Source organism: Amblyomma maculatum, chromosome 1, assembly GCF_055883805.1.
Source record: "Amblyomma maculatum isolate TAMU_Amacu chromosome 1, ASM5588380v1, whole genome shotgun sequence".
NCBI classification, from domain to species: Eukaryota; Metazoa; Arthropoda; class Arachnida; order Ixodida; family Ixodidae; genus Amblyomma; species Amblyomma maculatum.
In genome coordinates this window covers 335,478,069-335,501,200 of record NC_139344.1, presented here as the reverse complement: position 1 = coordinate 335,501,200, position 23,132 = coordinate 335,478,069, and the positions used below count along the sequence as shown (strand labels likewise).

General features: G+C 51.9%; 2 protein-coding genes across 5 annotated transcripts in view; one reads left to right on the top strand and one right to left on the bottom strand.

The window, feature by feature from the left end:
* The window catches only part of osa (trithorax group protein osa), a 199,449-nt gene that overhangs the window by 85,078 nt on the left and 91,239 nt on the right, over positions 1-23,132 (bottom strand). The window lies entirely within an intron of this gene.
* Positions 13,369-17,741, top strand: LOC146207489 (uncharacterized). The gene is made up of 2 exons (XM_084596847.1): positions 13,369-16,128; positions 17,729-17,741. The coding sequence occupies exons 1-2, from the start codon at positions 13,589-13,591 to the stop codon at positions 17,739-17,741; spliced, it is 2,553 nt and encodes an 850-aa protein (XP_084452973.1). The 5' UTR covers positions 13,369-13,588.

The following is a 23,132-nucleotide window of genomic DNA, read 5'->3' as shown; positions in this document are numbered from 1 at the left end:
CCTTAAAAACCCCCTATGTCCAGCCCCTCTCTGAAGATGCTGACCAACCAAATCCAGGGCACGCCCCTCAGGTATCGGCATCCAATCGAACACATCACTGCACTGATGGTCTGAAGCACTGACTGGTCCGGCATTGTTTCGTTGAGCCTGGTCACTTGTTGGCGGGAAAAGCTTGGGAACGGCGAGGAGGTACATTTCTATTCTTCAGCCAAGAATCGATAGGCAGCTGGTTCCGGCAAGTGGATTTACTTCTCAGAAACCCAAGTACACGTGCGCGCCGCATAGGGCTCCCAACATTGTCCCTTTTCGACAATTGCGAATCTTTCCTGCATTCCCGGGAAATCACTTAATGGCCGTATGCGTCATGCTCCTTTCTTGTCCTGCACGTCAGCGGACATGTCACTCTGTCGTCTCCTTTGAAAAGTAGACATTCCTCACTGGACGATAGCCCTTCTCGACTGGAAGGGTGAACAAAAGAAAGCACTTCCTGCTATTTCCCGCAGGGGGACGTTTCTTTGTGTTTTTCCAGACGTTCTCTTGACAGGGTCAATTTGGCATTTGCAGGTTGTCCACAAAGCAAAACAGGCTTACAAAACAGGATTCCTGGAAACAGGCTCACTTAGAGCCATTGGACCATCACCACATATTCACAATACTTTTCCATGCCCACAGGCGAACAATAGAGCGCGCAATTGCGGATGCTTGGTCGTAACAGCCTCCTCCCCCGCCAGAAGAGTCTCGGAGGGCAGCAGTCCCAGCTGCTGCATGAAGAGACGACTTAATGGCCTGCACGTGAACGCTTGAAGCTCGCTGTTGCTTGTCGCGTTGTCTTGATTGTTGTAGGCCAAATTGCTCGAGCTGTCTGAAACTCAACCACATGTCGAAGCAAGCACTCGGCTCCCGTCTGAAGAGACCAGGTTAAAAGAAAACTGCCATTGTTGTTCGAGAAAAGCCCACTCTCAAGACGTTCAGGACCCACGTATTCCTAGAAAACCAAACGTGCTGCTTTACATAGCCACACATATACAAGCGCACGAAAAAAAAAAAAACCTGATTATCAATTTGGATACATGGTGAGGAACATCTCGGACCGCTTAGAAAGAGCGGCAAAGCGCGTCCGCATTCCCATTTAGCTTCCCTTTTTTGTATCTTATTTCAAAATTGTACTGCTGTAAAATCAAGCTCCACCTAAGAAGGCGACTGTTCTTCGATGTCGCAGTTTGCAGCCAAGCCAGGGGACAATGGTCCGTCTCTACGGTGAATTTGGCCCCTCCAAGATAGCACTGCAATTTTTGAATGGCCCATACAATGCAAGCGCACTCTTTCTCTGACGCGCAATAAGCCCTCTCTCTAGAACTCAGTTTTCTGCTCAGGTAGAGCACGGGGTGCTCATTACCGTCGTCATCTCTCTGGCAGAGAACAGCACCTAACCCTCGATCACTGGCATCACACTGGACCGGGAATTCTCGGTCATAGTCTGGAGCTCGCAATACCGGACGGCTAATCAGCACAGCCTTCAGGTTTACGAAGGAGGCTTCCTTTTGTTCGTCCCAGACTATATTTGTCGGTTCTGTCTTGCGGAGAGCGTCGGTCAGAGGGCTAGCCAAAGCTGAATAGTTAGGGATGTAGTGATTGTAGTACCCAGTCAGACCTAGGAATGCTCGAATTTCCGTCTTCGTGCTCGGCCGCGGGTAGTCTGCTACCGCAGAAATCTTAATCTCGCTGGGTTTCCTGAAACCTGGACCTACATTGTGACCCAAGTAGTCCACGGTCGCCCTTGCCAGGCAACATTTCTCGGCCTTTACGGTTAGTCCAGCTTGACGCAAAAGGCTCAGTACAGCTCTTAGATGTACCATATGGTCCGCCCATGAGTCGGAAAAAACCGCAATGTCGTCTAAATAAGGCACTGCGAATGTTTCACACCCCTTTAAAACCCTATCCATGAGTCGGGAAAAACAAAATGGAGCATTTTTGAGCCCGAAACTCATCATTGTTGGCTGGTAGCTGCCCGTCGGAGTGACGAAAGCCGCGTATCTGCTGGCGCGTTCAGTGAGCGGTACTTGCCAGTATCCTCGAGTAAGGTCCAGCGTGGTCACATATGCCGCTCTACTGACCTGTTCTACTCTCTCCTCAATATTCGGAATAGGATACACTTGATCCCTGGTGAGAGAATTTAGCTTTCGGTAGTCTACCACAGGCCTAGGGTCTTTACCTGGAGCTTCTACTAAGATCATAGGCGAAGCATAATCGCTTTCCGAGGGTTTTATTACTCCCAATTCCAGCATGCGATTTACTTCCCTATCCAGAATTTCTCTTTGCCTTGGAGAAAATCGGTAGCACCTTGATCGCACTGGCACGTCTGAAGTCAGATCAATATCGTGCTCAGTCAAATCAGTTCTGCCTGGCCTGTCCACGAAGCAGGCCTCAAACTCTGGTATTATCTCGCCCAGATCGGACAGCTGGGATTTCTTTAGTTCTCCTCTCTGCTCCGTCTTTTTGAGAAGCTCCTGAGCGTTGCTTCCTTTTCCGCTGAGGCAAATCAAGTTGTCCCCCATCTCCTCGGGAAGGTTTAACGTTAGATTTACCACGGCTTCCCTCTGCTCATAAGGCTTCATAAGATTGCAATGATAAATGCGCACTGCTTTACGCCTATCGGGGATTTTCACTGCGTAGTTAGTGTCAGAAAGCTCTGCAACGACTTTAGCAGGTCCTTCCCACTGTACTTCGAGCTTATTCTTGGGATCATTGGCTTGCTCCATAGCTAAGTCCTCTCGGGTTCCACTTAGAAGGCTCGTGAGATTACTAGACACCGGCGGCAAGAGGTTACTCTCTAGAACGTCCTCATTCCGTGTCTTATCAAGCTCACTTTCTAGTTGACTTATCTGAGATGCCTCGCTCTCAAAGTTTTCTGACCCGCTATTTTCCGCATTTACCACTGTTTTAACTGCCGTTTCCTCCGCTGTTGATTTTTCTGAAATGAGCAGTGTAGCTAGTTCTCGCGCCTTTGAACGTGTTAAGGCCTGCACATCTCTGTCTCCGAAAATCAGAAGGCAAGCTTTGACCTTCTCGTAGTTGTCCGCGTCCTCCTTGTTTAGCCGCGCGACAACCTCCGCTGCCTCGCAGGGCAGAACCGTCAATAATCTCTGAGACCACGTGTCTCGCTGGAAGGACAGTTCTTCGCAAGTTCGCTCAAAGTTACCCAGATACAGACCGATATCCCCTGATATCACATATGGCTGCATGTACTTTGACATCTTGAAATCTGCCTCCTTGTTGAGAAGAGGTACCGCTAGCTGGGGACAATTGCCCGACCTCTTGCTCAACTCTACTTCTAATTTCCGGAGCTCAATTTCTAGCTCCCGCTTTTTTGCTTCTCTCTCAAGCTTCTCACGTTCGTGCTCCCTTTCCTCTTTTTCCCTCTGACGTTCGCGCTCCCTTTCCTCTTTTTCCCTCTGACTTTCGCGCTCCCTTTCCTCTTTTTCCCTCTGACGTTCGCGCTCCCTTTCCTCTTTTTCCCTCTCAAGTTCACGCTCACGCCTCTTTTCCTCTTTTTCCCGCTCTTTCTGCTGTCTGAGCTGTTCCTCCTTTTTTTGGGCGATGAGGTTCCATGCTTCACTGAGCTCCTCATCATCGGCTCCCAAATCTGTGATTGCCTTTATAATCAAAGGTTTTCGTGCCAAACCACTTGTATCAATTCCCAATTCCTCACACAATTGCAACAGTTCCGGTTTCTGCAGCTTTTGTAGGTCCATGATCGCTCCGAGTGTCGGCTACTTCCAAAACAACTGTGCAAACTACCAAACCTAAAGGCGTTTCCACACTCTCTTTACCAGTTCTAAAATCTAACCCTGTTCTAGAACCTGGTCCACATCAGAAGAAAAGCCAAGCACTCACCCACACATGCGATCGATGTTCCGAGCTGCTCTCTTGTTGGCCGATTGTTGCTCCTGCTTGTTGCTTGAGATGCCACCTCCGATCACCAGATGTTGTGGCTTGTAGATTCTGATCCACCTCGAATCACCAGATGTTGTAGCTTGTAGATCCAGATCCCACCTCCAGTCATCAGATGTTGTGGCTTGTAGATTCAGATCCCAACGCTGGTCACCAGTTGTCGCGCTTGTAGATTCAGATCCCACCGCTGATCACCAGTTGTCGTGACGCTGGGGCTATGTCGACCCGGCCTTCACTTGGTAGCGTGCAGAGACTCGGGGTTGAAGTAGGATTGAATCTTCGAAGTTGGTGAAATATGTACAAGCAGGTTTAATGGCACTTTGAGAAAACTTATTTACAAGATTATTTACACGAAAAAGAAGGGTACATCAGCAATATGGCAAGCGTTAAGAGTTCATAGCGAGAAGCGACTGGATGAGCCGTTTACCCAGGGCCCAGAGCGACATTTCGTGCTCTGCAGCGTCCTTAAAAACCCCCTATGTCCAGCCCCTCTCTGAAGATGCTGACCAACCAAATCCAGGGCACGCCCCTCAGGTATCGGCATCCAATCGAACACATCACTGCACTGATGGTCTGAAGCACTGACTGGTCCGGCATTGTTTCGTTGAGCCTGGTCACTTGTTGGCGGGAAAAGCTTGGGAACGGCGAGGAGGTACATTTCTATTCTTCAGCCAAGAATCGATAGGCAGCTGGTTCCGGCAAGTGGATTTACTTCTCAGAAACCCAAGTACACGTGCGCGCCGCATAGGGCTCCCAACATTGTCCCTTTTCGACAATTGCGAATCTTTCCTGCATTCCCGGGAAATCACTTAATGGCCGTATGCGTCATGCTCCTTTCTTGTCCTGCACGTCAGCGGACATGTCACTCTGTCGTCTCCTTTGAAAAGTAGACATTCCTCACTGGACGATAGCCCTTCTCGACTGGAAGGGTGAACAAAAGAAAGCACTTCCTGCTATTTCCCGCAGGGGGACGTTTCTTTGTGTTTTTCCAGACGTTCTCTTGACAGGGTCAATTTGGCATTTGCAGGTTGTCCACAAAGCAAAACAGGCTTACAAAACAGGATTCCTGGAAACAGGCTCACTTAGAGCCATTGGACCATCACCACATATTCACAATACTTTTCCATGCCCACAGGCGAACAATAGAGCGCGCAATTGCGGATGCTTGGTCGTAACAACCTCCAGCAGAACAAGCGCCAAATAATCTTCGATAATCTAATGAAACACGCTCGACAAGGAACGAAATAAGCATTCGGAAAAGAAAAACAAAGTGGAAGAAGGTCGACCACTGCGCTCACACATCGCCACGCTGGGCGTGCGCTAACGCTGACGTCAGCACACACGCACGCAATACGAGACGAGGAGGAAAACCGTACACGCCGTCTCCAGCCAAAGCTCTGAAATAACCGCGCCAGCTTCGAGATAAGGAAACAAAAAAGAAAGAAATCGAGAAAAAGAAAGCGCAGCTATTTAATGCCAATGAAAGACTCGGCGAAAAGAAAAAAAAAAAACTCGAAGGCGCGGAGGAGGGCGGTGTAGTAGAGATCAGATAGCAGCAGCAGCGCCCAGAAACGGCGATATTATTCGCTACTGAGAATGACGGATAGACCTCTCAATCTGCGCTAAACTTTCAGTCCGGGCAGAGAGCAGCCTGCCGTATACTTACCGCTCATTCTCCTCCTTCGCGCTCTTTCCATTCATCGTTGCATTGTTTTGTTTGTTTGAGGGGGCAATCTTCTTTTTTTACGAACGGCCGTTTTGGAATCTTCCTTTCATTTCAGGGCGACACTAACGGAGAGCGGCCCGTAGCCCCAATTTCCCTCTATTGCATTGCCGCGAGTATCGTGCTACGTGCCGTCGTCTCCGTTGCAGAGGATGGGCGGCGGCGGACGATTACAGCCACAAGAGCGCGGAGGAAGAGGGAGTTCTTCGCCCCCCTTCACTCCAAAGGGAAGAACGGCGCGGAGTATTCGTGTCACGCCCGTCGCGAACACGAAAGAGTATGACGTCACGGGAAGCGTGCACGTACCTCTCTTTCTCATCTGTGGCGCGACAGAGACGGCGCGTTTCAACCCCACATGAACCTCGCACGCAAAATCGAGGTTCATGGGCTTACATCGCTCAACGTCCTAGATCCTCAGACTGGGTTTAAGGCCCGTCAAGTTGCCGTGCGCAACTTCTTCCTTAAGTTCCCCATAAAATGTATGTTTATGGAAATAAAGGCAAATAAAAAATAAATTATGCATCCTTGTACTGTGCTGTGCTGTCCTATACGCTGTTAACGCCAGGGCGCTGAAACGTTGAGAATTCTGAAGAATACGAGGCAGAAAACAAACTCTAGGTATTTAAACGGATCGAATCGCCGGGGCTTGCGCCCATTTTCAGTGCATTTTGCCGCGGTGGTTACCTCACTCTACGTCAGTACAAGCGGACGGGCTATGAAACGGGCGACGGGGGAGCGAGGAACGCCGCTAGACAGGCGAGGTGAGATCACCCGAAACAGATATAAAGCCGGGCTTTATTTAAACCAAATCGTACCCGCCCATCTCATCTCACAAGGGCCACCCGTAACGCAGCCAAGCGGTCTACTGACGTCACACAACCCACCGACCAATCAATTTCCGCCCACATAGCCTGCAAACTTCCACCTGCCAGTGGCGGACAACGCCGACGCCGGTGTTCCTACAAAACGAGACTCAAAAGACCTCGCCATGAAAAATGACATACACAGGTGTCGCCCCCCAACGACGGCCTTCATTTAAAGGCGCCCCGGTGCGTCACGATGACTTTTAAGTACGTGAATCCTCGAGGCTGGGCTGCACCACTCTACACTTCCAAACTGTTATCAAGGAGTGCACTCCAGACCTGACGTCTCGAGTTTGCGCGAGAGGGAGAAAATGTATACTTTTTTTTTATTAAACTTTCGTTGTGTTACTGCCGAAACAAAAAAAAAAAAAAACGCCAACACAACAGACCAACATATTCGATTCTTAAAAACAAAAAACTGACGGGGTTGTCCCAGCGCCCTTTAAATAAGGAAGCGAAGCTATTTTTTAACATTATATGTTTGTAGTGGAAATGCAGAAGAGAAAGTTAATTCAGCTCGTTAAAGTCTGCAGCCTCTTCAACCAAAAATACTTTATGTAAGCTTCGCTTCTTGCACGTTCTGTGTACGATTATCGTGCTTTGTTTCCAAACTTGGCTGGGAGTGTAGCAAACAAAAATAATGATACATATTTTCGTGGACAACAAGAAAAATGGAGATTAAATCAAAGCGGGACAGACAAGATCTCATAAACTATACCTGTGCGAAGCAAAATGATGCAATGCAAATATGACCGAAATGCGCGTTCTGCACGCGAAGTGTCATCCCAAATCATAGCGTCAATTATTTTCCGTCCATCGTATCGCTCCACTTGCCCAATTTGTCGTTTATATCTGCGGTGCATCAAAAACGCGAAGCACGGAAGGGAAAGGCGGTGTTCGACACACGTCATTTCGAGCGCCAACTACACAACACTGCGAATGGTTTCCGGGAAGAAAAATGTCGACTGCAGCTGCCGCCTGGGGGACTCACTCGACACTACGGTAGCGGACCTCGCCCGCACTCCCTCAGATGGCATATGTGTATGGCGTATTCACCTGGGTTAAATGAAAGGGCGGCGCATTTAGAACTTTATGAAGACGAATCTCGCCGTACAGCGCGATAATAATAATAATAATAATAATAATAATAATAATAATAATAATAATAATAATTGGGTCACATGGAAGGGAAAGGCTAAGTATCTGTCACACTTGTTTCTGTGGACACGTGAACCGCGCCGTAGGGGAAAGAGGAGCCGTAGTGGAGGGCTACAAATGTCTACTACCTGGGGATGTTTAACGTGCGCTGGCATCGCACAGCACACGGGCGCCTTTTCGTTTCGCCTCCATCGTAACGCAGCCTCCGGCTGTCGGAATCGAACCCGGGAACTCCGGCACAGAAGTCGGGCGCCTTACCACTGCACCACAGCGATCCTGTGTTGCAATTTTGCACGAGGTGTAATCGACTCAGTCGCGGCAATGTTTTCTATTTTTCTATACCCAATTCTTGTCCACGCCACTCATGTACACATTAATATGTTCCCACAAAAAAAAAAAAAAAAAACGCGAGCACTGACCACGTTTACTTTCATACGGCGAGATCTAGTGGAATATTTTTTTTTTTTTCTTTAATCTCGTTTCCAACAGTAGGCAGTCTCTTTCATGCTACATGGAATCCCGCGTCAATTAAACAGCTGCGGTGAAGTCACAGGCAAGCCTGTTGCAGAGTATGTTAGCGAAATGCGTTACATAATCCTACCGTATATATGGTGAAATAAACAAATTTGAATAATACCGATATACAGAAGATGGCCCCAAGAAGCATCACTGGTGTGGAAAAGCCTACATCAGCCAAACTAGCAAACGAATCAGCGGGCGTTCAAGACAGCACTTCAGAGAACGAGAAATCGGAAGCACTTAAAATGAAGTCGGACGGACACTGAATGCAACAGCGAAAATTCGGTCTGGTTACCGGGAGAGAATACAAACAGAATTGGGCAATTTTTACACGTTCAATATACCAGCACCTCCATTTTTTTTTTTTTTTTTTTTTTTGCCGACGTTGTCGGTGCTGCGCGCATGCGTTACCTGATTTGTTTTCACAAGTTTCAGCCAGCAAAATTCATCCCTGTCCAGCGCCATCCCCTCGACTCCTCGCTGAGAACGCGCCCTTTTCATTTGGCATTCTTCCCCCTATGATGCATCAACTGGCCCGACGAAAAACGCTTGTTCAAGACCTGAGGACGCACCATGTTTGTTCGTTGTTTTTTAACATGTGGAAGCCCTGGCTTGTTATTTCTGCGATAAAAACTGGAGAAAGAACCTGAGATGCGACTACAGTTCAATCGAAGGAGCCAAAAGCGACCGACATATCATATGAACAAATTACGCCCCTACAAAGGGCTACATCCATCGTGGTCGGGTATGTAGCACATTTTCTCCAGAGTGCAGACCACCAAAACCAACGTGAAAAACAAATCGTCCTTCGAATTGTCAGGCAAGGCAAAAAAATAATCACGCACAAAAGCAGTAGTGTGTTTCAGCGGGCAGTTTCAAGAATAAAAAACTTCCCTTCATCGCTCACTTGCGCGCACCTAGCACGGCCAGGTCGAGCGATGATGCGTCACTGCGCCCGCAGTCGCCGAGAGCGAGCGAAGATCGCGAAGAGCACCCCAAGGCACCCGCATCCGTTTCAACTTGCGCGCCAAGGACGGTAATACGTAAGCGCAGCTCGTTGAGCACGCCCCTACTACGCTCGGAGCCGGCTTTTAAAACAACGCGCTGCGACGAAGCGAAAGAAAAAGCTGCGCAGGAGGAGGCGGTAAGCGGCAGAGAAGGAAAGAGAAATTTTAGGAGAGCGGACTTGATGTTTACAACACTGTCCCGGCCAGTGCGCAGGGCCAGAAGAACGCGCGTCACAGCGAGGGTATTAAAGGGTTTTGAGTTCCGTTCCTCTTTAATCTTTCCGTCCGACCACCCGCAGGGCCCAGAGCAGGGAAACGATACCGCCGGGGCCGGCAAAGACAAAGCCGCCACCGCCGGATGACGAACGCACAGAGGAAAGCGGGACAAAAAAAAAAAAGTAAATACGCAGATTATACAACAAGACGCGGCCGACAAAAAGCGTCCCACAACGAAACATGCAAGTTCACTTCGCCGGAGAAGGGGGAGGCAAGCCCAGCAAAGCACACCCCTTGGGGCCGCGCTGAACTCCAAAAGCAAACGCCAAGACCCGCTACGACGGTGACTGTTCCATTTTTCCCCTCTCTTCCCCTCACCCGCGCCTCCTCAACGACCCCGGCACCCGCTTCCCTAATTGCATTCATCGATTTTATACGCATATCTCTCCAGCGGACGCCACGCACGCGTTCGAGAGAGAAAAAAAAAAACGGGGGTGGGAGAGAACGAAAAAAGTATCGCTCGATGCAGACCGGTAGGCCGCATCGCGATACGCATCACGCGGCAAGCGCGCCGCGCATGCGTCGTCCCCGTTACCATGGAGACGCCTGCACAGCCAACGTTGGGCACAGCCAGCGCTGGCGCTCATGTGGCTCCACCATTCTGCCGTCCCAGTAGCGCTCCCCGCAAACACGGCCGCCAGTGCCCGGTGCAGTGCTATCGCGTTACCCTGTTTTTTGTCTTCCCTGTTCTGCCATCCGTGTACATACGTTCCCTTTTGTTTTTTCTCCCTCCTAATACTCGGCTCCCCGTCCCTTCGGGAGCAGGAAAAAATTCCCCGCCAGCTCCCAGGCGTGTAATGCCATCAGCAGAACAAGCGCGCCAAAACGAAGCGAAGAAAAAAAAAACTGCAAACAGAAGAAAACCCCGAAGAAAAAGAGTTGTGTATGAACGCGAGTGGCCTGGAAAGCTGAGAGAAAGCGCGGGACAATTAACGTAAACCAAATAAACGACCACGAGGCGGGCGTGCTTTTATATTTATGTTCCTGCCTAACGCTCCTCGCGCACCCCTTACAACTCGGGCGCTGCCTGCACGCAAAAAGTTCCCCACGAATGAACACGGCGTCGTTCATTTCGCCCAGTTTCGGAACTCGTTTTTACTCTTCGTTCTTTTATTCCTGCTCGTGAGGTAATCCGGGAAGCTTCCGTTCCAACAAGTTCCCCTTTCCCCTTTTCTTCGTCCGCTTCCTTCCTGTTCCTAGTTTGTTCCCGCTTGAGGGAAAAGTTCCGGGGTAAAAAAAAAAAGAGGAAACACGAGAAAAGAGCAACGCGAAGAACACCAGCTCAGTCCGTGGGAGGGCAGATACCGAGAGGGAGAGCGTGAAGAGTGGCTCGTTCGATCGCAACGCTAGCCAGGGTAGAGAAGGACGAGGGAAAGAAAGGACTGTTGGTGCGAGGGAATGTCGCAGCAAGTTTTAATTGAATTAACGAAGCAGCGACGCTGAGAGCAGAAACGCCCCACTCCACGTGCCGGGAAAAAAAAAAAAGCCGGCCAGCAGCAACAACACTTAGATCGGAAGAGACAGAGAGGGGGGTGAACAAAAGAAGAAGCAGTCACTGGGAAGTGGAAGCGAAAAAAAAAAAACGTTAAAGAAGGTCGCAACGTGCGTACGCGCCTCCTCCGTACTCTACCGTCTCCTGTGCCGCCGAGATGAGAAACTCGGGCGGACGAGGGTCTGGCGCTGTACACGGCGGGTCCGAAAGAGAAACCGTGTCCGAAACGACCGGTCGATTAAAAAGAGGAAGAAAAAAAGTTGAAAGAGAAAGAAACAAGAGAGCGGAAGGCGGCGGTCTTGCGAGACTCCGACGAGGGAAGGCAGGCCCCGCGGCCTTCGGAAAATATGACGGGAGAACCGGGGCCACATCCCTGCGCTGCCTGCCTCTTCATTCTTCCTTCAGTGTCTCGACAATTTTCCCGCGTTATTAATTCACCTCTCCCCCCCCCCCCCCCCCTCGTTTGTTTTCTTACCTCTTATACTTCTTTCCTCCTTGGAAAGAGTAATCTCCGCGCGAGTTACGCGCTGCTACAATATACGAAGAGCTTTGCACACGAAGATAAAAACAAGGGAACGAAAGACTAACGCGAAACAAGCGACGACGGGCACCACTCGTGCTTCGAACCGCGGCACTGCCGAAGCTTAAGAACGCAAACCAAATACACACAAACACGGGAAAGCGGAGTTCGAGATAGAAACAAAACTATCACGTTTCCGCTGAGAGTTGAACTGTCCCCGGGAGAATGGCCATGCTGTTCGCGTGCGACGAGAAGTGGTAATCCAGGAACCCTGCACAGGCTTTTCACCTCCAGCGCAACGCGGGTTCCCAAGGGGAAAAAAAAGAAATATTTAAAAAATCTGAGGTGCACGCAACGAGTCCTCGAATCACCTGCGGATATGTTATACACGTGTTCATAGCCTAGCTGGCGTTGGCTTATCGCGGCGTTCGTCCGGTTGTTTTTATTTTTTCTGTCTCTCTGGTAGAGTATCTTTGGTGCCAGAGACGAGACGTGAGGCGTCTGGCTGCCTTCTCGCGGTCGCATAGAAAAGGCATTGTCACTGCGGCCGCCCGTCTCTTCTGTGACAGCGAGGTGAAGTCGCCAGCAGTGCTGTCCCGCAATCTAGTACTATATCGACTCCCAAGCATTGGTGCAGTCCTGGCCAGGGCTCGGACCAAGATGGAACGATCGACACCACGACGGGCTCCTTGGGAAGGGACCGTATAATGTTTCTACAATCACCGCCATCCACAAGGATCAGGTCTTGCCGCCCCCCGCCCCCCCACCACCCCTTTTTTTTTTTTTTCTCGTCTCACCTACACTTACCTAGTCAACATTCCACAAATACAAGCCTTCTGTAACCTCAATGCCTTAATCGGAAGCAGTTCAATTAGATCATAGGAACATATCAAGAAACCGGTCCCTGAAAACTCAAACACTGGGTTTTTTTTTTTTTTTTAATCGTCGCTGCCGCCTTATTCCGTCCCAAAACTGGCCCAGGGAACTTCTGTCCTATAACGAAGCCAGAATCACGCTTGCCTAATTATTTCACTGTAATATGTCCACTACTGCGCGGATGGTTTTCTGACAGTGTTGTGCTCATCAACGCGACATACTACACCGTCGGCTTCTGGACTGGCGCCTGCTCGTCGCGAGCGCAGCTGTGGGGCGTGCACTTGAGGGCCGGAGCGCGGTGCGTGACTTTTCGTTCATTTCCCGTGACCCTGGATCGCGGATCGCCTGGCTGGCGCGGATTTCAAGTCGCCGACGCAACCCCGCCCGCAAGACGACTCCGGATGTCCCGCGTCGGCAAGGCCAACAGCACTATTCGAACCGCAGATCATCCACGGTGTGTGGAGGTGTGTGTTTGTGTGTGTGCGCGCGCTGGGCTCTTGTGTAAAGGAGCCGCGGAGGCCAGGAAGCTGATTCCCACGGGACTCGGGCTGTCCGGCAAGGACGTACGTGACCACGGCAGCGGATTTGAACTCTGGAATGTGCACGCGTGATGTTGTGCGTACAGGATGACGGGAGAAAGGAGGAACTGTGCTGGAGCCTATTGGCCCCGCCCAGAGAGTTTACTGCGTCCCTATTGGCGCAATGATAGGGGCTGCGTTTAGGGAGTCTATTTAACGAGCTGTCAAAGGCAATTTCAAAGGAGAGGAGAGACCAGTTACAATAAAGATGTTGTAAACCTGGTTCGTCTACGGGTAGTACTCCAAGGTGCCCAGCAGGTGCAACTCAACAGACCGCCGGTCAGCGCAACCGAGCACGGCGGGTGAGAGGAGAACCGTTTCGAACGCCAGCAGCTGAAGAGACCGTCGCCCTCTGGACGAGCACGGCGGGTGACAGCGTGGAGAGCGGCTTCGAAACTTAACTGGCGCAGTCGACAGGATCTGCTGTGGCTGAACTGGAGTCTACGGGAACGACGACGGCGACACTACGAGCCTCGTCAACGACGACGCCTGACCGTGACAACCGCTTGGAAAGCCAATTCGTGAAGACGCTCCCAGCTTCTTGAATTCGGCGCAAGGGGACCCACCCCAAGGGACACCAGCGGCAGTCAGGCGAGTACCCCTTTGGCATCTGCGGGCGCATGCTATGTCAAAGCCCTGGGTTTTGAGGAGCGATTGCGCTAAGGAAGGAGGAAAAATGGCAGAGGGGGATCAGAGTGAAGAGTTGGCAGCCGCCGGCAAGGCAGGCGAAGATGAGGTAGACTCCACACTGGAGGCTACGTCAGAGCAGTTGGCACTACTGCAATTGCAACTAAAAATTGTAGAGGCCCAGAAAGAGAATCAAAAATTGATTCTAGAAACAGAGCGATTGCGCTATGGACAGAGCGTGGAGCTTAGCGATAGCGGCAGCACCGTCGCGGCGAATGCTGGAACAGATGAAGATAGAAGGCTAAAATACGCGAGCCTATTGAAAGGCGTCCTGGCACCAATGCCGAATCAAGAGCAATTAGTGCCTGGATGGTTTGAGGAGGTGGAGGCGACCTTATGCTCGTACGACGTCCCGACCGAGTGGTGGGCCGGACTGGTTTTACCGAGGCTGAGCGAAAGGGCGCGAGGGCTCCTCGTACGGTTATCAGCAGATGAGAGGAAAAACTTCGCTTCTTTGAAAGACAAAATTCTTCGCGGACTGCGACTGTCAGCCGCAGAATACAAGAGATTATTCTCGTCAAGCAGCAAGGAGGCAGGAGAAACCTGGGAACAGTTCTCCGTACGACTAGAGAATTATCTCGACTACTACCTAGACAGCTGTAAAGTGCGCACCATTGAGGAGTTCAAACAGCTGGCGGTGACAGACCGAATGAAGGAATGCTTAAGCGCCGATGCAAGAGCACACGTTGCCTTGAGTGAGAAAGAAGGTTTTCTCAAACCTAGTGACCTCGTAGAGCTCGCAGAGAACTTCGAAGAGAGTCGGAGGTGTAGGTCAGCAGTAGGACTAGCTGCGTCCGCAACGGCAAACCACCATGCCGAGAAGCGAACCGCTACGTCATCTCAATTGGGAGGCAGTACGGCTGAGAGGCGTCCCGGGCGACAGTGCTATAAATGTCACGAGAGAGGCCACTTTGCAAGAGAATGCCCGAGAAAAGAAACTGTCTCAACAAAAAATGGAAGTAGCAGTCGCAGAGGCGAAAGACAGGTTGTTGCTCGAGTGGAAATTCCAGTTAGCGAGGAGATGGCGACAGGGAGTGACAGGCGACAGAACGAGGCAGGCGACAAACGTATTGTCACAATAGAGAGCACGGGTCAGCAGCTCAGAGCTTTGGTTGATTCGGGTGCCGATGTAACTGTCCTTCGTAAGTCACTTTGCCGCGAGTATGAAGGCGCGGGGTCAACACTGAAGCTGAGAGGAGCGTTTGGGAGTGAGGTTGTCGCCGAGCTGGCTTACGTGCCATTAAAGGCAACGGAGGGTGCTCCCCTAGTGTCGTTCAACCCGTCCGAACGAGGAGTGCTGTGTGCGCTTACCGATGAACTAGTCGCAGGCGTAGATGCACTGATTACGCCAGATGACTACAATGAGCTTCTCGGGGAGAGAGCACTAACACCAGCAGATGAGTTAGTAGCTGTGGAATCAGATACAGATGAACCAGACGGGCCAGATACGGGACACGCTGATGCTGTGGCGTGCGTCGTCGAGGCGGAGCCTGCTGCCAGCCAAACCGAAACGAACCAGACAGCAAGGCAGCTGTTCCGGAACGCTCAGCTTGCCGATGAATCGCTAAAGGAAGCATGGGCTCAGGCTAAAGAAGGCTCGCATGGCATGCTTATACGGGACGAGCTGCTGTTCCATCGAGAGCCAGTTGCTGGACACGAGTGTTGTCAATTGGTACTACCTTCGGAACGGCGCGCGGAGGTTTTAAGGTTGGCGCATGATTCAGCGTGGGCAGGGCACCTGGGCGAACGTAAAACGTTTCAGAGAATAAAGGGGTCGTTTTACTGGCCAGGCTTGGCCAGAGATGTCAAGCAACACTGTCGTACGTGCCATTCATGCCAGGTAAAGGCCCCTGCGCGCACTCTCGATCGTGTGCCGATCACACCCCTCTCTAGACCAGACAGCCCGTTTCAAGTCATCAACGTTGATTGCATAGGGCCAATTGAACCACCGTCTGCGCGAGGGCACCGTTACGCGTTGTGCGTTGTTGATGTTAACACTCGGTGGCCAGAGGTCGTATGCTTGCGCGCGCTGACAGCAAAGGCTACGTGCGAGGCGTTGCTACAGATCTTTGCACGCATGGGTATACCGGAAACGGTGTGCTGTGATCAAGGCACAAATTTCACGGCTCAGTTAACTAGAGAGATGCTGTCCAGGCTTGGAACATGCCCAAGGTTCTCCACGCCGGACCACCCGCAGAGCAATGGACTAGTTGAGCGCTGGAACGGTACCTTCAAATCCATGTTATTCCGTATTGTGGAGGAGCACGGCAGGGACTGGGACAAATTTGTTCCATTTTTGCTGTGGGCATACAGAGAGGTACCTAACGAAACGACGGGCCGCTCTCCGTTTGAGCTGATGTACGGGAGGGTGCCAGTGGGGCCTCTTTCCATCTTGCAGAAGTCGTGGAGTGGGGACTGGTCCGTCCCGGACTCTCTAACAATCCCAGCTGAGGAATATCTTTCGGAGCTGCGCAAACGGTTAGCTGAGGCACATGCGACAGCTGAAAGTAATTGCACCGATGCTCAGAGAAAGTATGCGAATCGCTACAATCTCCGCGCGACGGATAAACAGTTCGCGGAAGGGGACGAAGTGTTGTGGCTGGAGAAGGAAGGCCAAGGCAAATTGATGGGAAGGTGGATAGGACCGGTCAAAGTTGTACAAAGGTTGCGGCCCTACAGTTACCTAATCGAGTTGGAAGGCGGCACACGTCGGGCTGTGCACGCCAACAAACTCCGAGCTTACCACGCACGCGTTAATGTTGTAGGCACAGTTTTCGAAGGGGACAGTGACTTCGGCGACGTGCCCACATTCCCAACACCGTCTGACGAAGGAAGTAGCGTGTCGGGCGAAGCTTTGAGCCACCTTACCCAATCGCAACGGGAGGAGCTGACCACGGTGCTCGCTAAGCACGGACAAGTGTTTGGTAGTAAACCGGGCAAGTGCACCGCTGGCATGCACAGAATAAGGCTGAAGGCAGGATCTGAAGTGGTAGCCGGACATGCGTACAAGGTACCAATGGTGTTTCGGAAGGAAGTGGAAAGGCAGATTAACGAACTGTGTGAGTGGGGTCTGATTTTTCCGGTAGAGAGCGCCCATGCCTATCCCATAGTTTGTGTATCTAAGAAGGACGGCGGCATAAGGCTCTGCTGCGACTATCGCAGGCTCAACAGCGTTACGGAACCGGACGCATTCCCCATGAGCATACCTTCGGAGCTTTTGTTTCTGGTGGCAAAGGCGCGTTACATCACCCTCATTGACATGCTGAGGGGATATTGGCAAATACCTTTAGATGAGCAGTCTCAAGCATTGACGGCGTTCGTAACGCCGGTCGGGCAATACGCTTGGAAAGTGATGCCTTTCGGGCTTCGGAACGCTAGCTCCACGTTCCAGCGAATCATTAACGAGGTATTAGCACCACACAGAGAGTATTCCTGCGCTTACATTGATGATCTCGCCATATTTTCCGAGACGTGGGAGGATCATCTGAGGCACATCGACAATGTTCTAAGTTCCGTAGCAGCTGCGGGATTCACTGTGAATGCAGCTAAATGCCGATTCGCAAGAGGGGAGGTAGAGTTTCTTGGTCACATAGTAGGATCGGGTAAGCAAAGCGTGAATCCTGCAAAGGTCAGCGCTATCCAGGAGATTCCCCCGCCACAGACGAAGCGGCAGCTGAGGAGTTTTCTCGGGTTGGCAAACTACTATAGACAGTATGTCCCTGACTACTCGCGTATTGTTCTCCCGTTGACTAACCTGACGAAGAGGAGGACCCCTCATCGGCTACCTTGGGACAGCGAGGCACAGAATGCGTTCGAGAGCATTAAAGAGTGTTTAGGGCGCGCGACATCGCTGTATGCACCAGATCCTAGTAAGGAGTTTATACTATCCACCGATGCCTCCGACTACGCCGTAGGAGCATGTCTCGCACAGTGCGACGAGGAGGGGAACGAACGCCCGATCGCATTTCTAAGCAAGAATCTCAGTCCGACCCAGACTCGGTGGGCCACAATCGAGAAGGAAGCCTACGCGATCATATGGGCACTGAGTAAGCTCAAGGCTTGGCTATTTGGTGCACAGGTGCGTGTGGTAACGGACCACAACCCCCTTAAGTACCTTACGCTTACCAGCCCGCATAGTGCCAAGTTGACTCGCTGGGCTCTCGCTCTCCAAGGGCACGCAAAATGCCAACGCCGATGCTATGTCAAGGCTGGTGGCGGCCAACTAAATGGAGCTAAGCGCATCGAGGGAAAGGTAAATGGCCTAAGAATGGTTTGGGCTTTGTCATTGCGTGTGGGCGCGGATGGCGGGGGGTATTGAACCTGACGCCAGCCGCGTCGCGTTGTTCGCTTGTGTGTTGTGTGTGGCTGCATTATAAAGACTTATGCAGCACACTTGGTGGGGAGGTGTTGTGCTCATCAACGCGACATACTACACCGTCGGCTTCTGGACTGGCGCCTGCTCGTCGCGAGCGCAGCTGTGGGGCGTGCACTTGAGGGCCGGAGCGCGGTGCGTGACTTTTCGTTCATTTCCCGTGACCCTGGATCGCGGATCGCCTGGCTGGCGCGGATTTCAAGTCGCCGACGAAACCCCGCCCGCAAGACGACTCCGGATGTCCCGCGTCGGCAAGGCCAGCAGCACTATTCGAACCGCAGATCATCCACGGTGTGTGGAGGTGTGTGTTTGTGTGTGTGCGCGCGCTGGGCTCTTGTGTAAAGGAGCCGCGGAGGCCAGGAAGCTGATTCCCACGGGACTCGGGCTGTCCGGCAAGGACGTACGTGACCACGGCAGCGGATTTGAACTCTGGAATGTGCACGCGTGATGTTTGCGTACAGGATGACGGGAGAAAGGAGGAACTGTGCTGGAGCCTATTGGCCCCGCCCAGAGAGTTTACTGCGTCCCTATTGGCGCAATGATAGGGGCTGCGTTTAGGGAGTCTATTTAACGAGCTGTCAAAGGCAATTTCAAAGGAGAGGAGAGACCAGTTACAATAAAGATGTTGTAAACCTGGTTCGTCTACGGGTAGTACTCCAAGGTGCCCAGCAGGTGCAACTCAACAGACCGCCGGTCAGCGCAACCGAGCACGGCGGGTGAGAGGAGAACCGTTTCGAACGCCAGCAGCTGAAGAGACCGTCGCCCTCTGGACGAGCACGGCGGGTGACAGCGTGGAGAGCGGCTTCGAAACATAACTGACAGTATCCAATCGCAACTCGATCTGCACACAATCTCGAAGAAAAATAACGGCAGTATGCTTGCTTCACGCGTTTGTCTGCCACGTCCACCGTCAGCGCCAACCACTTCGCCCACAGGCCCGCTCTTTATGTTTGCTATCAGAAGCATAGAGCTCTTGCAGTGATGTACTACTGCATTTAATAAGTCGTATTTACCCAAGCAACGTTACGATAGGAAGGACCACAGCTTCGACTGTCGCTGAACGAAATCCAGTTAAATTTAAAGAGCAGCTACTGCAGCACTTCAAGAATTAAAATAACGCAAATTTTCCTTCACATTCCAAGTGTTGATGTATCTGAGCACCTTATTTTCATTGTTCGATTGCAATGTTCGGAACTGTTGCAACCGGACTTACGCTGTGAGGTAACATCAATGACTTGTGTACTATGTATTCTTTCTTACAAAGGCTTTTACTCATTTATGTGACACCCTGTCCATGAGTTGAACAAATCAGTCATACTGAAGATGCTATCTACGTAGCGCGTTGGTTGGTTGGTTCACAGGAAGGGAAAGGCGCAGTATCTGTTTCACTTGCTCTGTGGACACCTGAACCGCGCCGTAAGGGAAGGGATGAGGGAAGGAGTGAAAGTAGAAAGAGAGAAAGGGGAGTCGTAGTGGAGGGCTACGGAGTAATTTCGACCACCTGGGGATCTTTAACGTGCGCTGACATCGCACAGCACACGGACGCCTCTTCGTTTCGCCTCCATCGAAACGCAGCCGCCGATACGTAGCGCGTCCCGATGTGGTTAAACGTTTTGCAAGTGCGGTTAACTTGCGAAAACCTCGTTTCCCCCCGTACTGCGACGGCAAGGCGGATGAGTAATTTACAGGTCGGACAAGCTGCCGTGTTCTCGTCGGCGTGTGTTCGAAGCAAGCTCGGACCACTCGGGAGATTTTTTTATATTTATGTAATTTTTTTTTAATTTTTTTTTTTTTTTCTGCCCGCTTAGCGACTTCCGTTTCTGGACACATATTCGCATCCTTTCCGACGTCAACTTCGCCGCAATCTTCGTCGTTGCGACCAATCCTGCCGATTATAACGGGGTAATCACTTCGTCCTTATACTACACTCGTACTCCGCCCCGCGAAAGTCGAAAACGGAGCAGTACGCCGCAGCTGCAACAGGGCACCCGATACATTCTCCCGAAAGAGGCTCGCTGCTGCCGAAGGAGGGCGCCACTTAATTACCAACCCGTGCCGCGCGTGCCAACGCAACAGCGGGAGGTCAACGTTCCGCAGTGAAAACAGCTGCAGAGCGAGCACACGCCCCTGTCTACGCACGAAAACAGAGCTAGAGAGAGAGAGAGAGAGAGAGAAAAAAAAAAGAAAAGGCGCGACGACTGAAGGACACAAACAACACGCCGCGGGCACGCGACCAGCGCGAAAGAAGAAGCCATTAAATGAACACCGGTCGACGATGCGAAACAAAAACACAGATACACAAGCAGCAGAAAGCGGAGGCTCGAGAAAGAGAGCGGTAAACCACCGCCGCCACCGTCAATACACGGGAGGGTGGGCAAAAGAGTAGGGGGGGGGGGGGGGGAGCGCACAAACGAAACGCAGCAGGCACAGACGCACGCACACTGCTCGTATAAATCATCCCGGTAAACAGGAGGAAAAGAAGAAGGGGGGGGGGGGGGGGGGAGCAAGGACGGCCCCGCAAGGCAGCAAGGTCGCGCCTCGGCGACGACGTAGGAAAAGCCGCGGCCCCTCCTCTTTCCCCAGTGGCCGACCTTTTCAAGGTCGCCGCGGAGGCGCCTTTTATGACTCATCGGCAAAGCGTCAGCTGACAGCGGCGACTTCCGCCCCCCCAGAGAGCGGACGCTTCTTTCACTCGCCTTGTCCGATTTCCGCGCGGGCCAAATGCTTTTGTTTTTTCATCCTCGGGCGCACTACAGACTCCATACTACTAAAAAATAAGGGCGACTCAGGTTAATCACGACGGTGCACAATACGAGTTGTGTTCATACGCGCCTGTCGACAAAAAACGTTGCAGGAAACCATGTGGTGCGCGTCACCCAGACTGACCGGGATTGTCACCCCTATCGTTCGTAGCGCTACAAGCAGCTTGTGAAACGTTGTGCGGTTGTCGCAGACATCTCCAAAATTGCATTGGCCGCTTTGAGCATCGTTCGACACCCAGGAGTTGGTCGCAAACGCCAACGCTACCAGCCCCGAATAGGACAGCAAAAAACGTCACCAACTTCGCTGAAACGAAGAGCGTAAGGCACAACTGCGGCCATAGCGCCCTTTCCAAAACGTACCATCATAGAATTTTGGGTCGTGTCGGTCACAAGCTCCCCGTAAAAGGGAAACACGACACAGGGAATACAAACCTTGTCACGAACCACGTCCTCTAATCGAGATAAATTAGCCCCACGGGTAACCCTTTATTTTGGCACTCTGCGTCGCAGGAACTCGCTCGCTAACCCTGCGGCAAGACTTCAGCCTCAAATGAGTGCCCGGAAGAGCTACGAGCTCTCACTGCCCTCAGATCACCACGGGAAAAGAGTCAGCATGTCGAGTGCTGAACGCACAGGGCTGGTCGACATTTTTGCCAATCCTTATCAACTTGTCCACGTTCTACTCACAGTGACAACCGCGACACCTGAGCCACCTAGGCACGTGACACGGAAAGGGATTAACGCAGGTGAACCGCCTCGCCGCAGCAAACAAGTGTTTACATTAGATCCCCGGCTACCAAGCGTAAAACTTGCACAAGAGTGGAGGGAGAAGCGCACAGCCGAAAGAGGAAAGCAAACTCTCCGATGCGAAAGATGGTTTCGCTCACCTGCAGCCGTGAGCATTAAAAGAGAGCGGCTCCCTTTCTATTAGGTCCACGCGAACAGCCAACGTCCACTTAACAAGCACATCTAAAAGCTCTGCTGAGCACGAGTCCTTCCATTTTCACTGTGTGTACCGCATGCGCTTTATTTATTTGTTCCCTCAGATCGCCGAAAACACCATCATGCGTCGTCCGCACACAGTCGGCGAACTACACGGTATCTGCTTTTAATTTCCTTCGTTTCTAATTTCGCGAATGCAGGGAGAGACGCCGCCAATAGCCGGCACCCGCGCGGACGCTCAGGACAGAGTAGCGAGGCGGAATCTCGTAATCGGATTAACTGCGGATTAGGAGCGCGCGTGCGCGCAAGTACCGGACCGCGATTAGGAGCGCACGGTTCACGCTCCGACAGGCGGCCGGCCGGCCGACCAGTGGTGGCGCGAGGAAGGGCACCGACGAACAGTGCGAGAGGGCTACTGGAGAACCCGACGGAACAGAAGCAGCAAAACAGGCGGAAGTTGAGAGGCGTTCGACTAGACAAAAAATAAAAAAAAAAAAAAAAAGCCGAGGCTTAGCCGAACAGGCGTTGGCGGCACAAACACGGCTTAGAAGCTGAGCGACGATGAGCCATTTCAGCGGCGCGGTCGGTCCGACGCTGAAAGCGAATACAGCCGCGGTGGAACGCGGCTCAGACCGCGGGCGAAGTTTCGCATGTGTCTGTCGAACTCGACGGAGCACCGACTCGCCCAGCACTCCAGTGAAGAGCAGTTGCCCGCCCGTGACAACGCGAGCCGCCCCATTAGACGTGTCGCTGTCGTTTCGCGGCAGGCTACTGGCCACGCTCAATACAATCGACGCTATCGTAGCGGATTGTCGACACTGACCAGCCGCGTTCAATGGGGCTAAAAGAAAGGTTCTTCCGCCGCCAGAAATCGGTTCCAAGCTGACCGTCCAGTTCTCCGCCGAAACCTTGAACAACCACGGTGCCGTCGGACTTGCTGGCTCTTTCTACCGAACGTTCAAGTCGCCGATTGTCTCCGGTCGCCGATTCGTCCTCCACCCCACGTTTTGATGCTGGAGTCGGGAGTTGTCTTGAGGCCGATCGTCTCGTACTCACTGCCTCGTTATCCGCCGATAGCTAAGCGATGACGAGAAAACCCAACCTGCGATTGCACTCAGTGAAAGAGCGCCATTATGTAAGCTCTAAGAGAAAGGAGAATAGTGTTCTTTTGGGTTTAATGGCGCAGAGGCAGCTAAGGCCATCATGAGCCAAGCAGAAGATCGAACTATACTCGGGGACAACTTTCTGTGGCAATGTGGTGGAAGCTACGGGGCCGAAACGCACCAGCTCGCTCCGCGCAAGAATATAGTGCCTGCTGAAATTTCGCAAGTGATGCTCTGGAACGTTATACCATTACGGAACTATTAACCATATAATCATATCAGTCTTATACTACAGTACTAGCC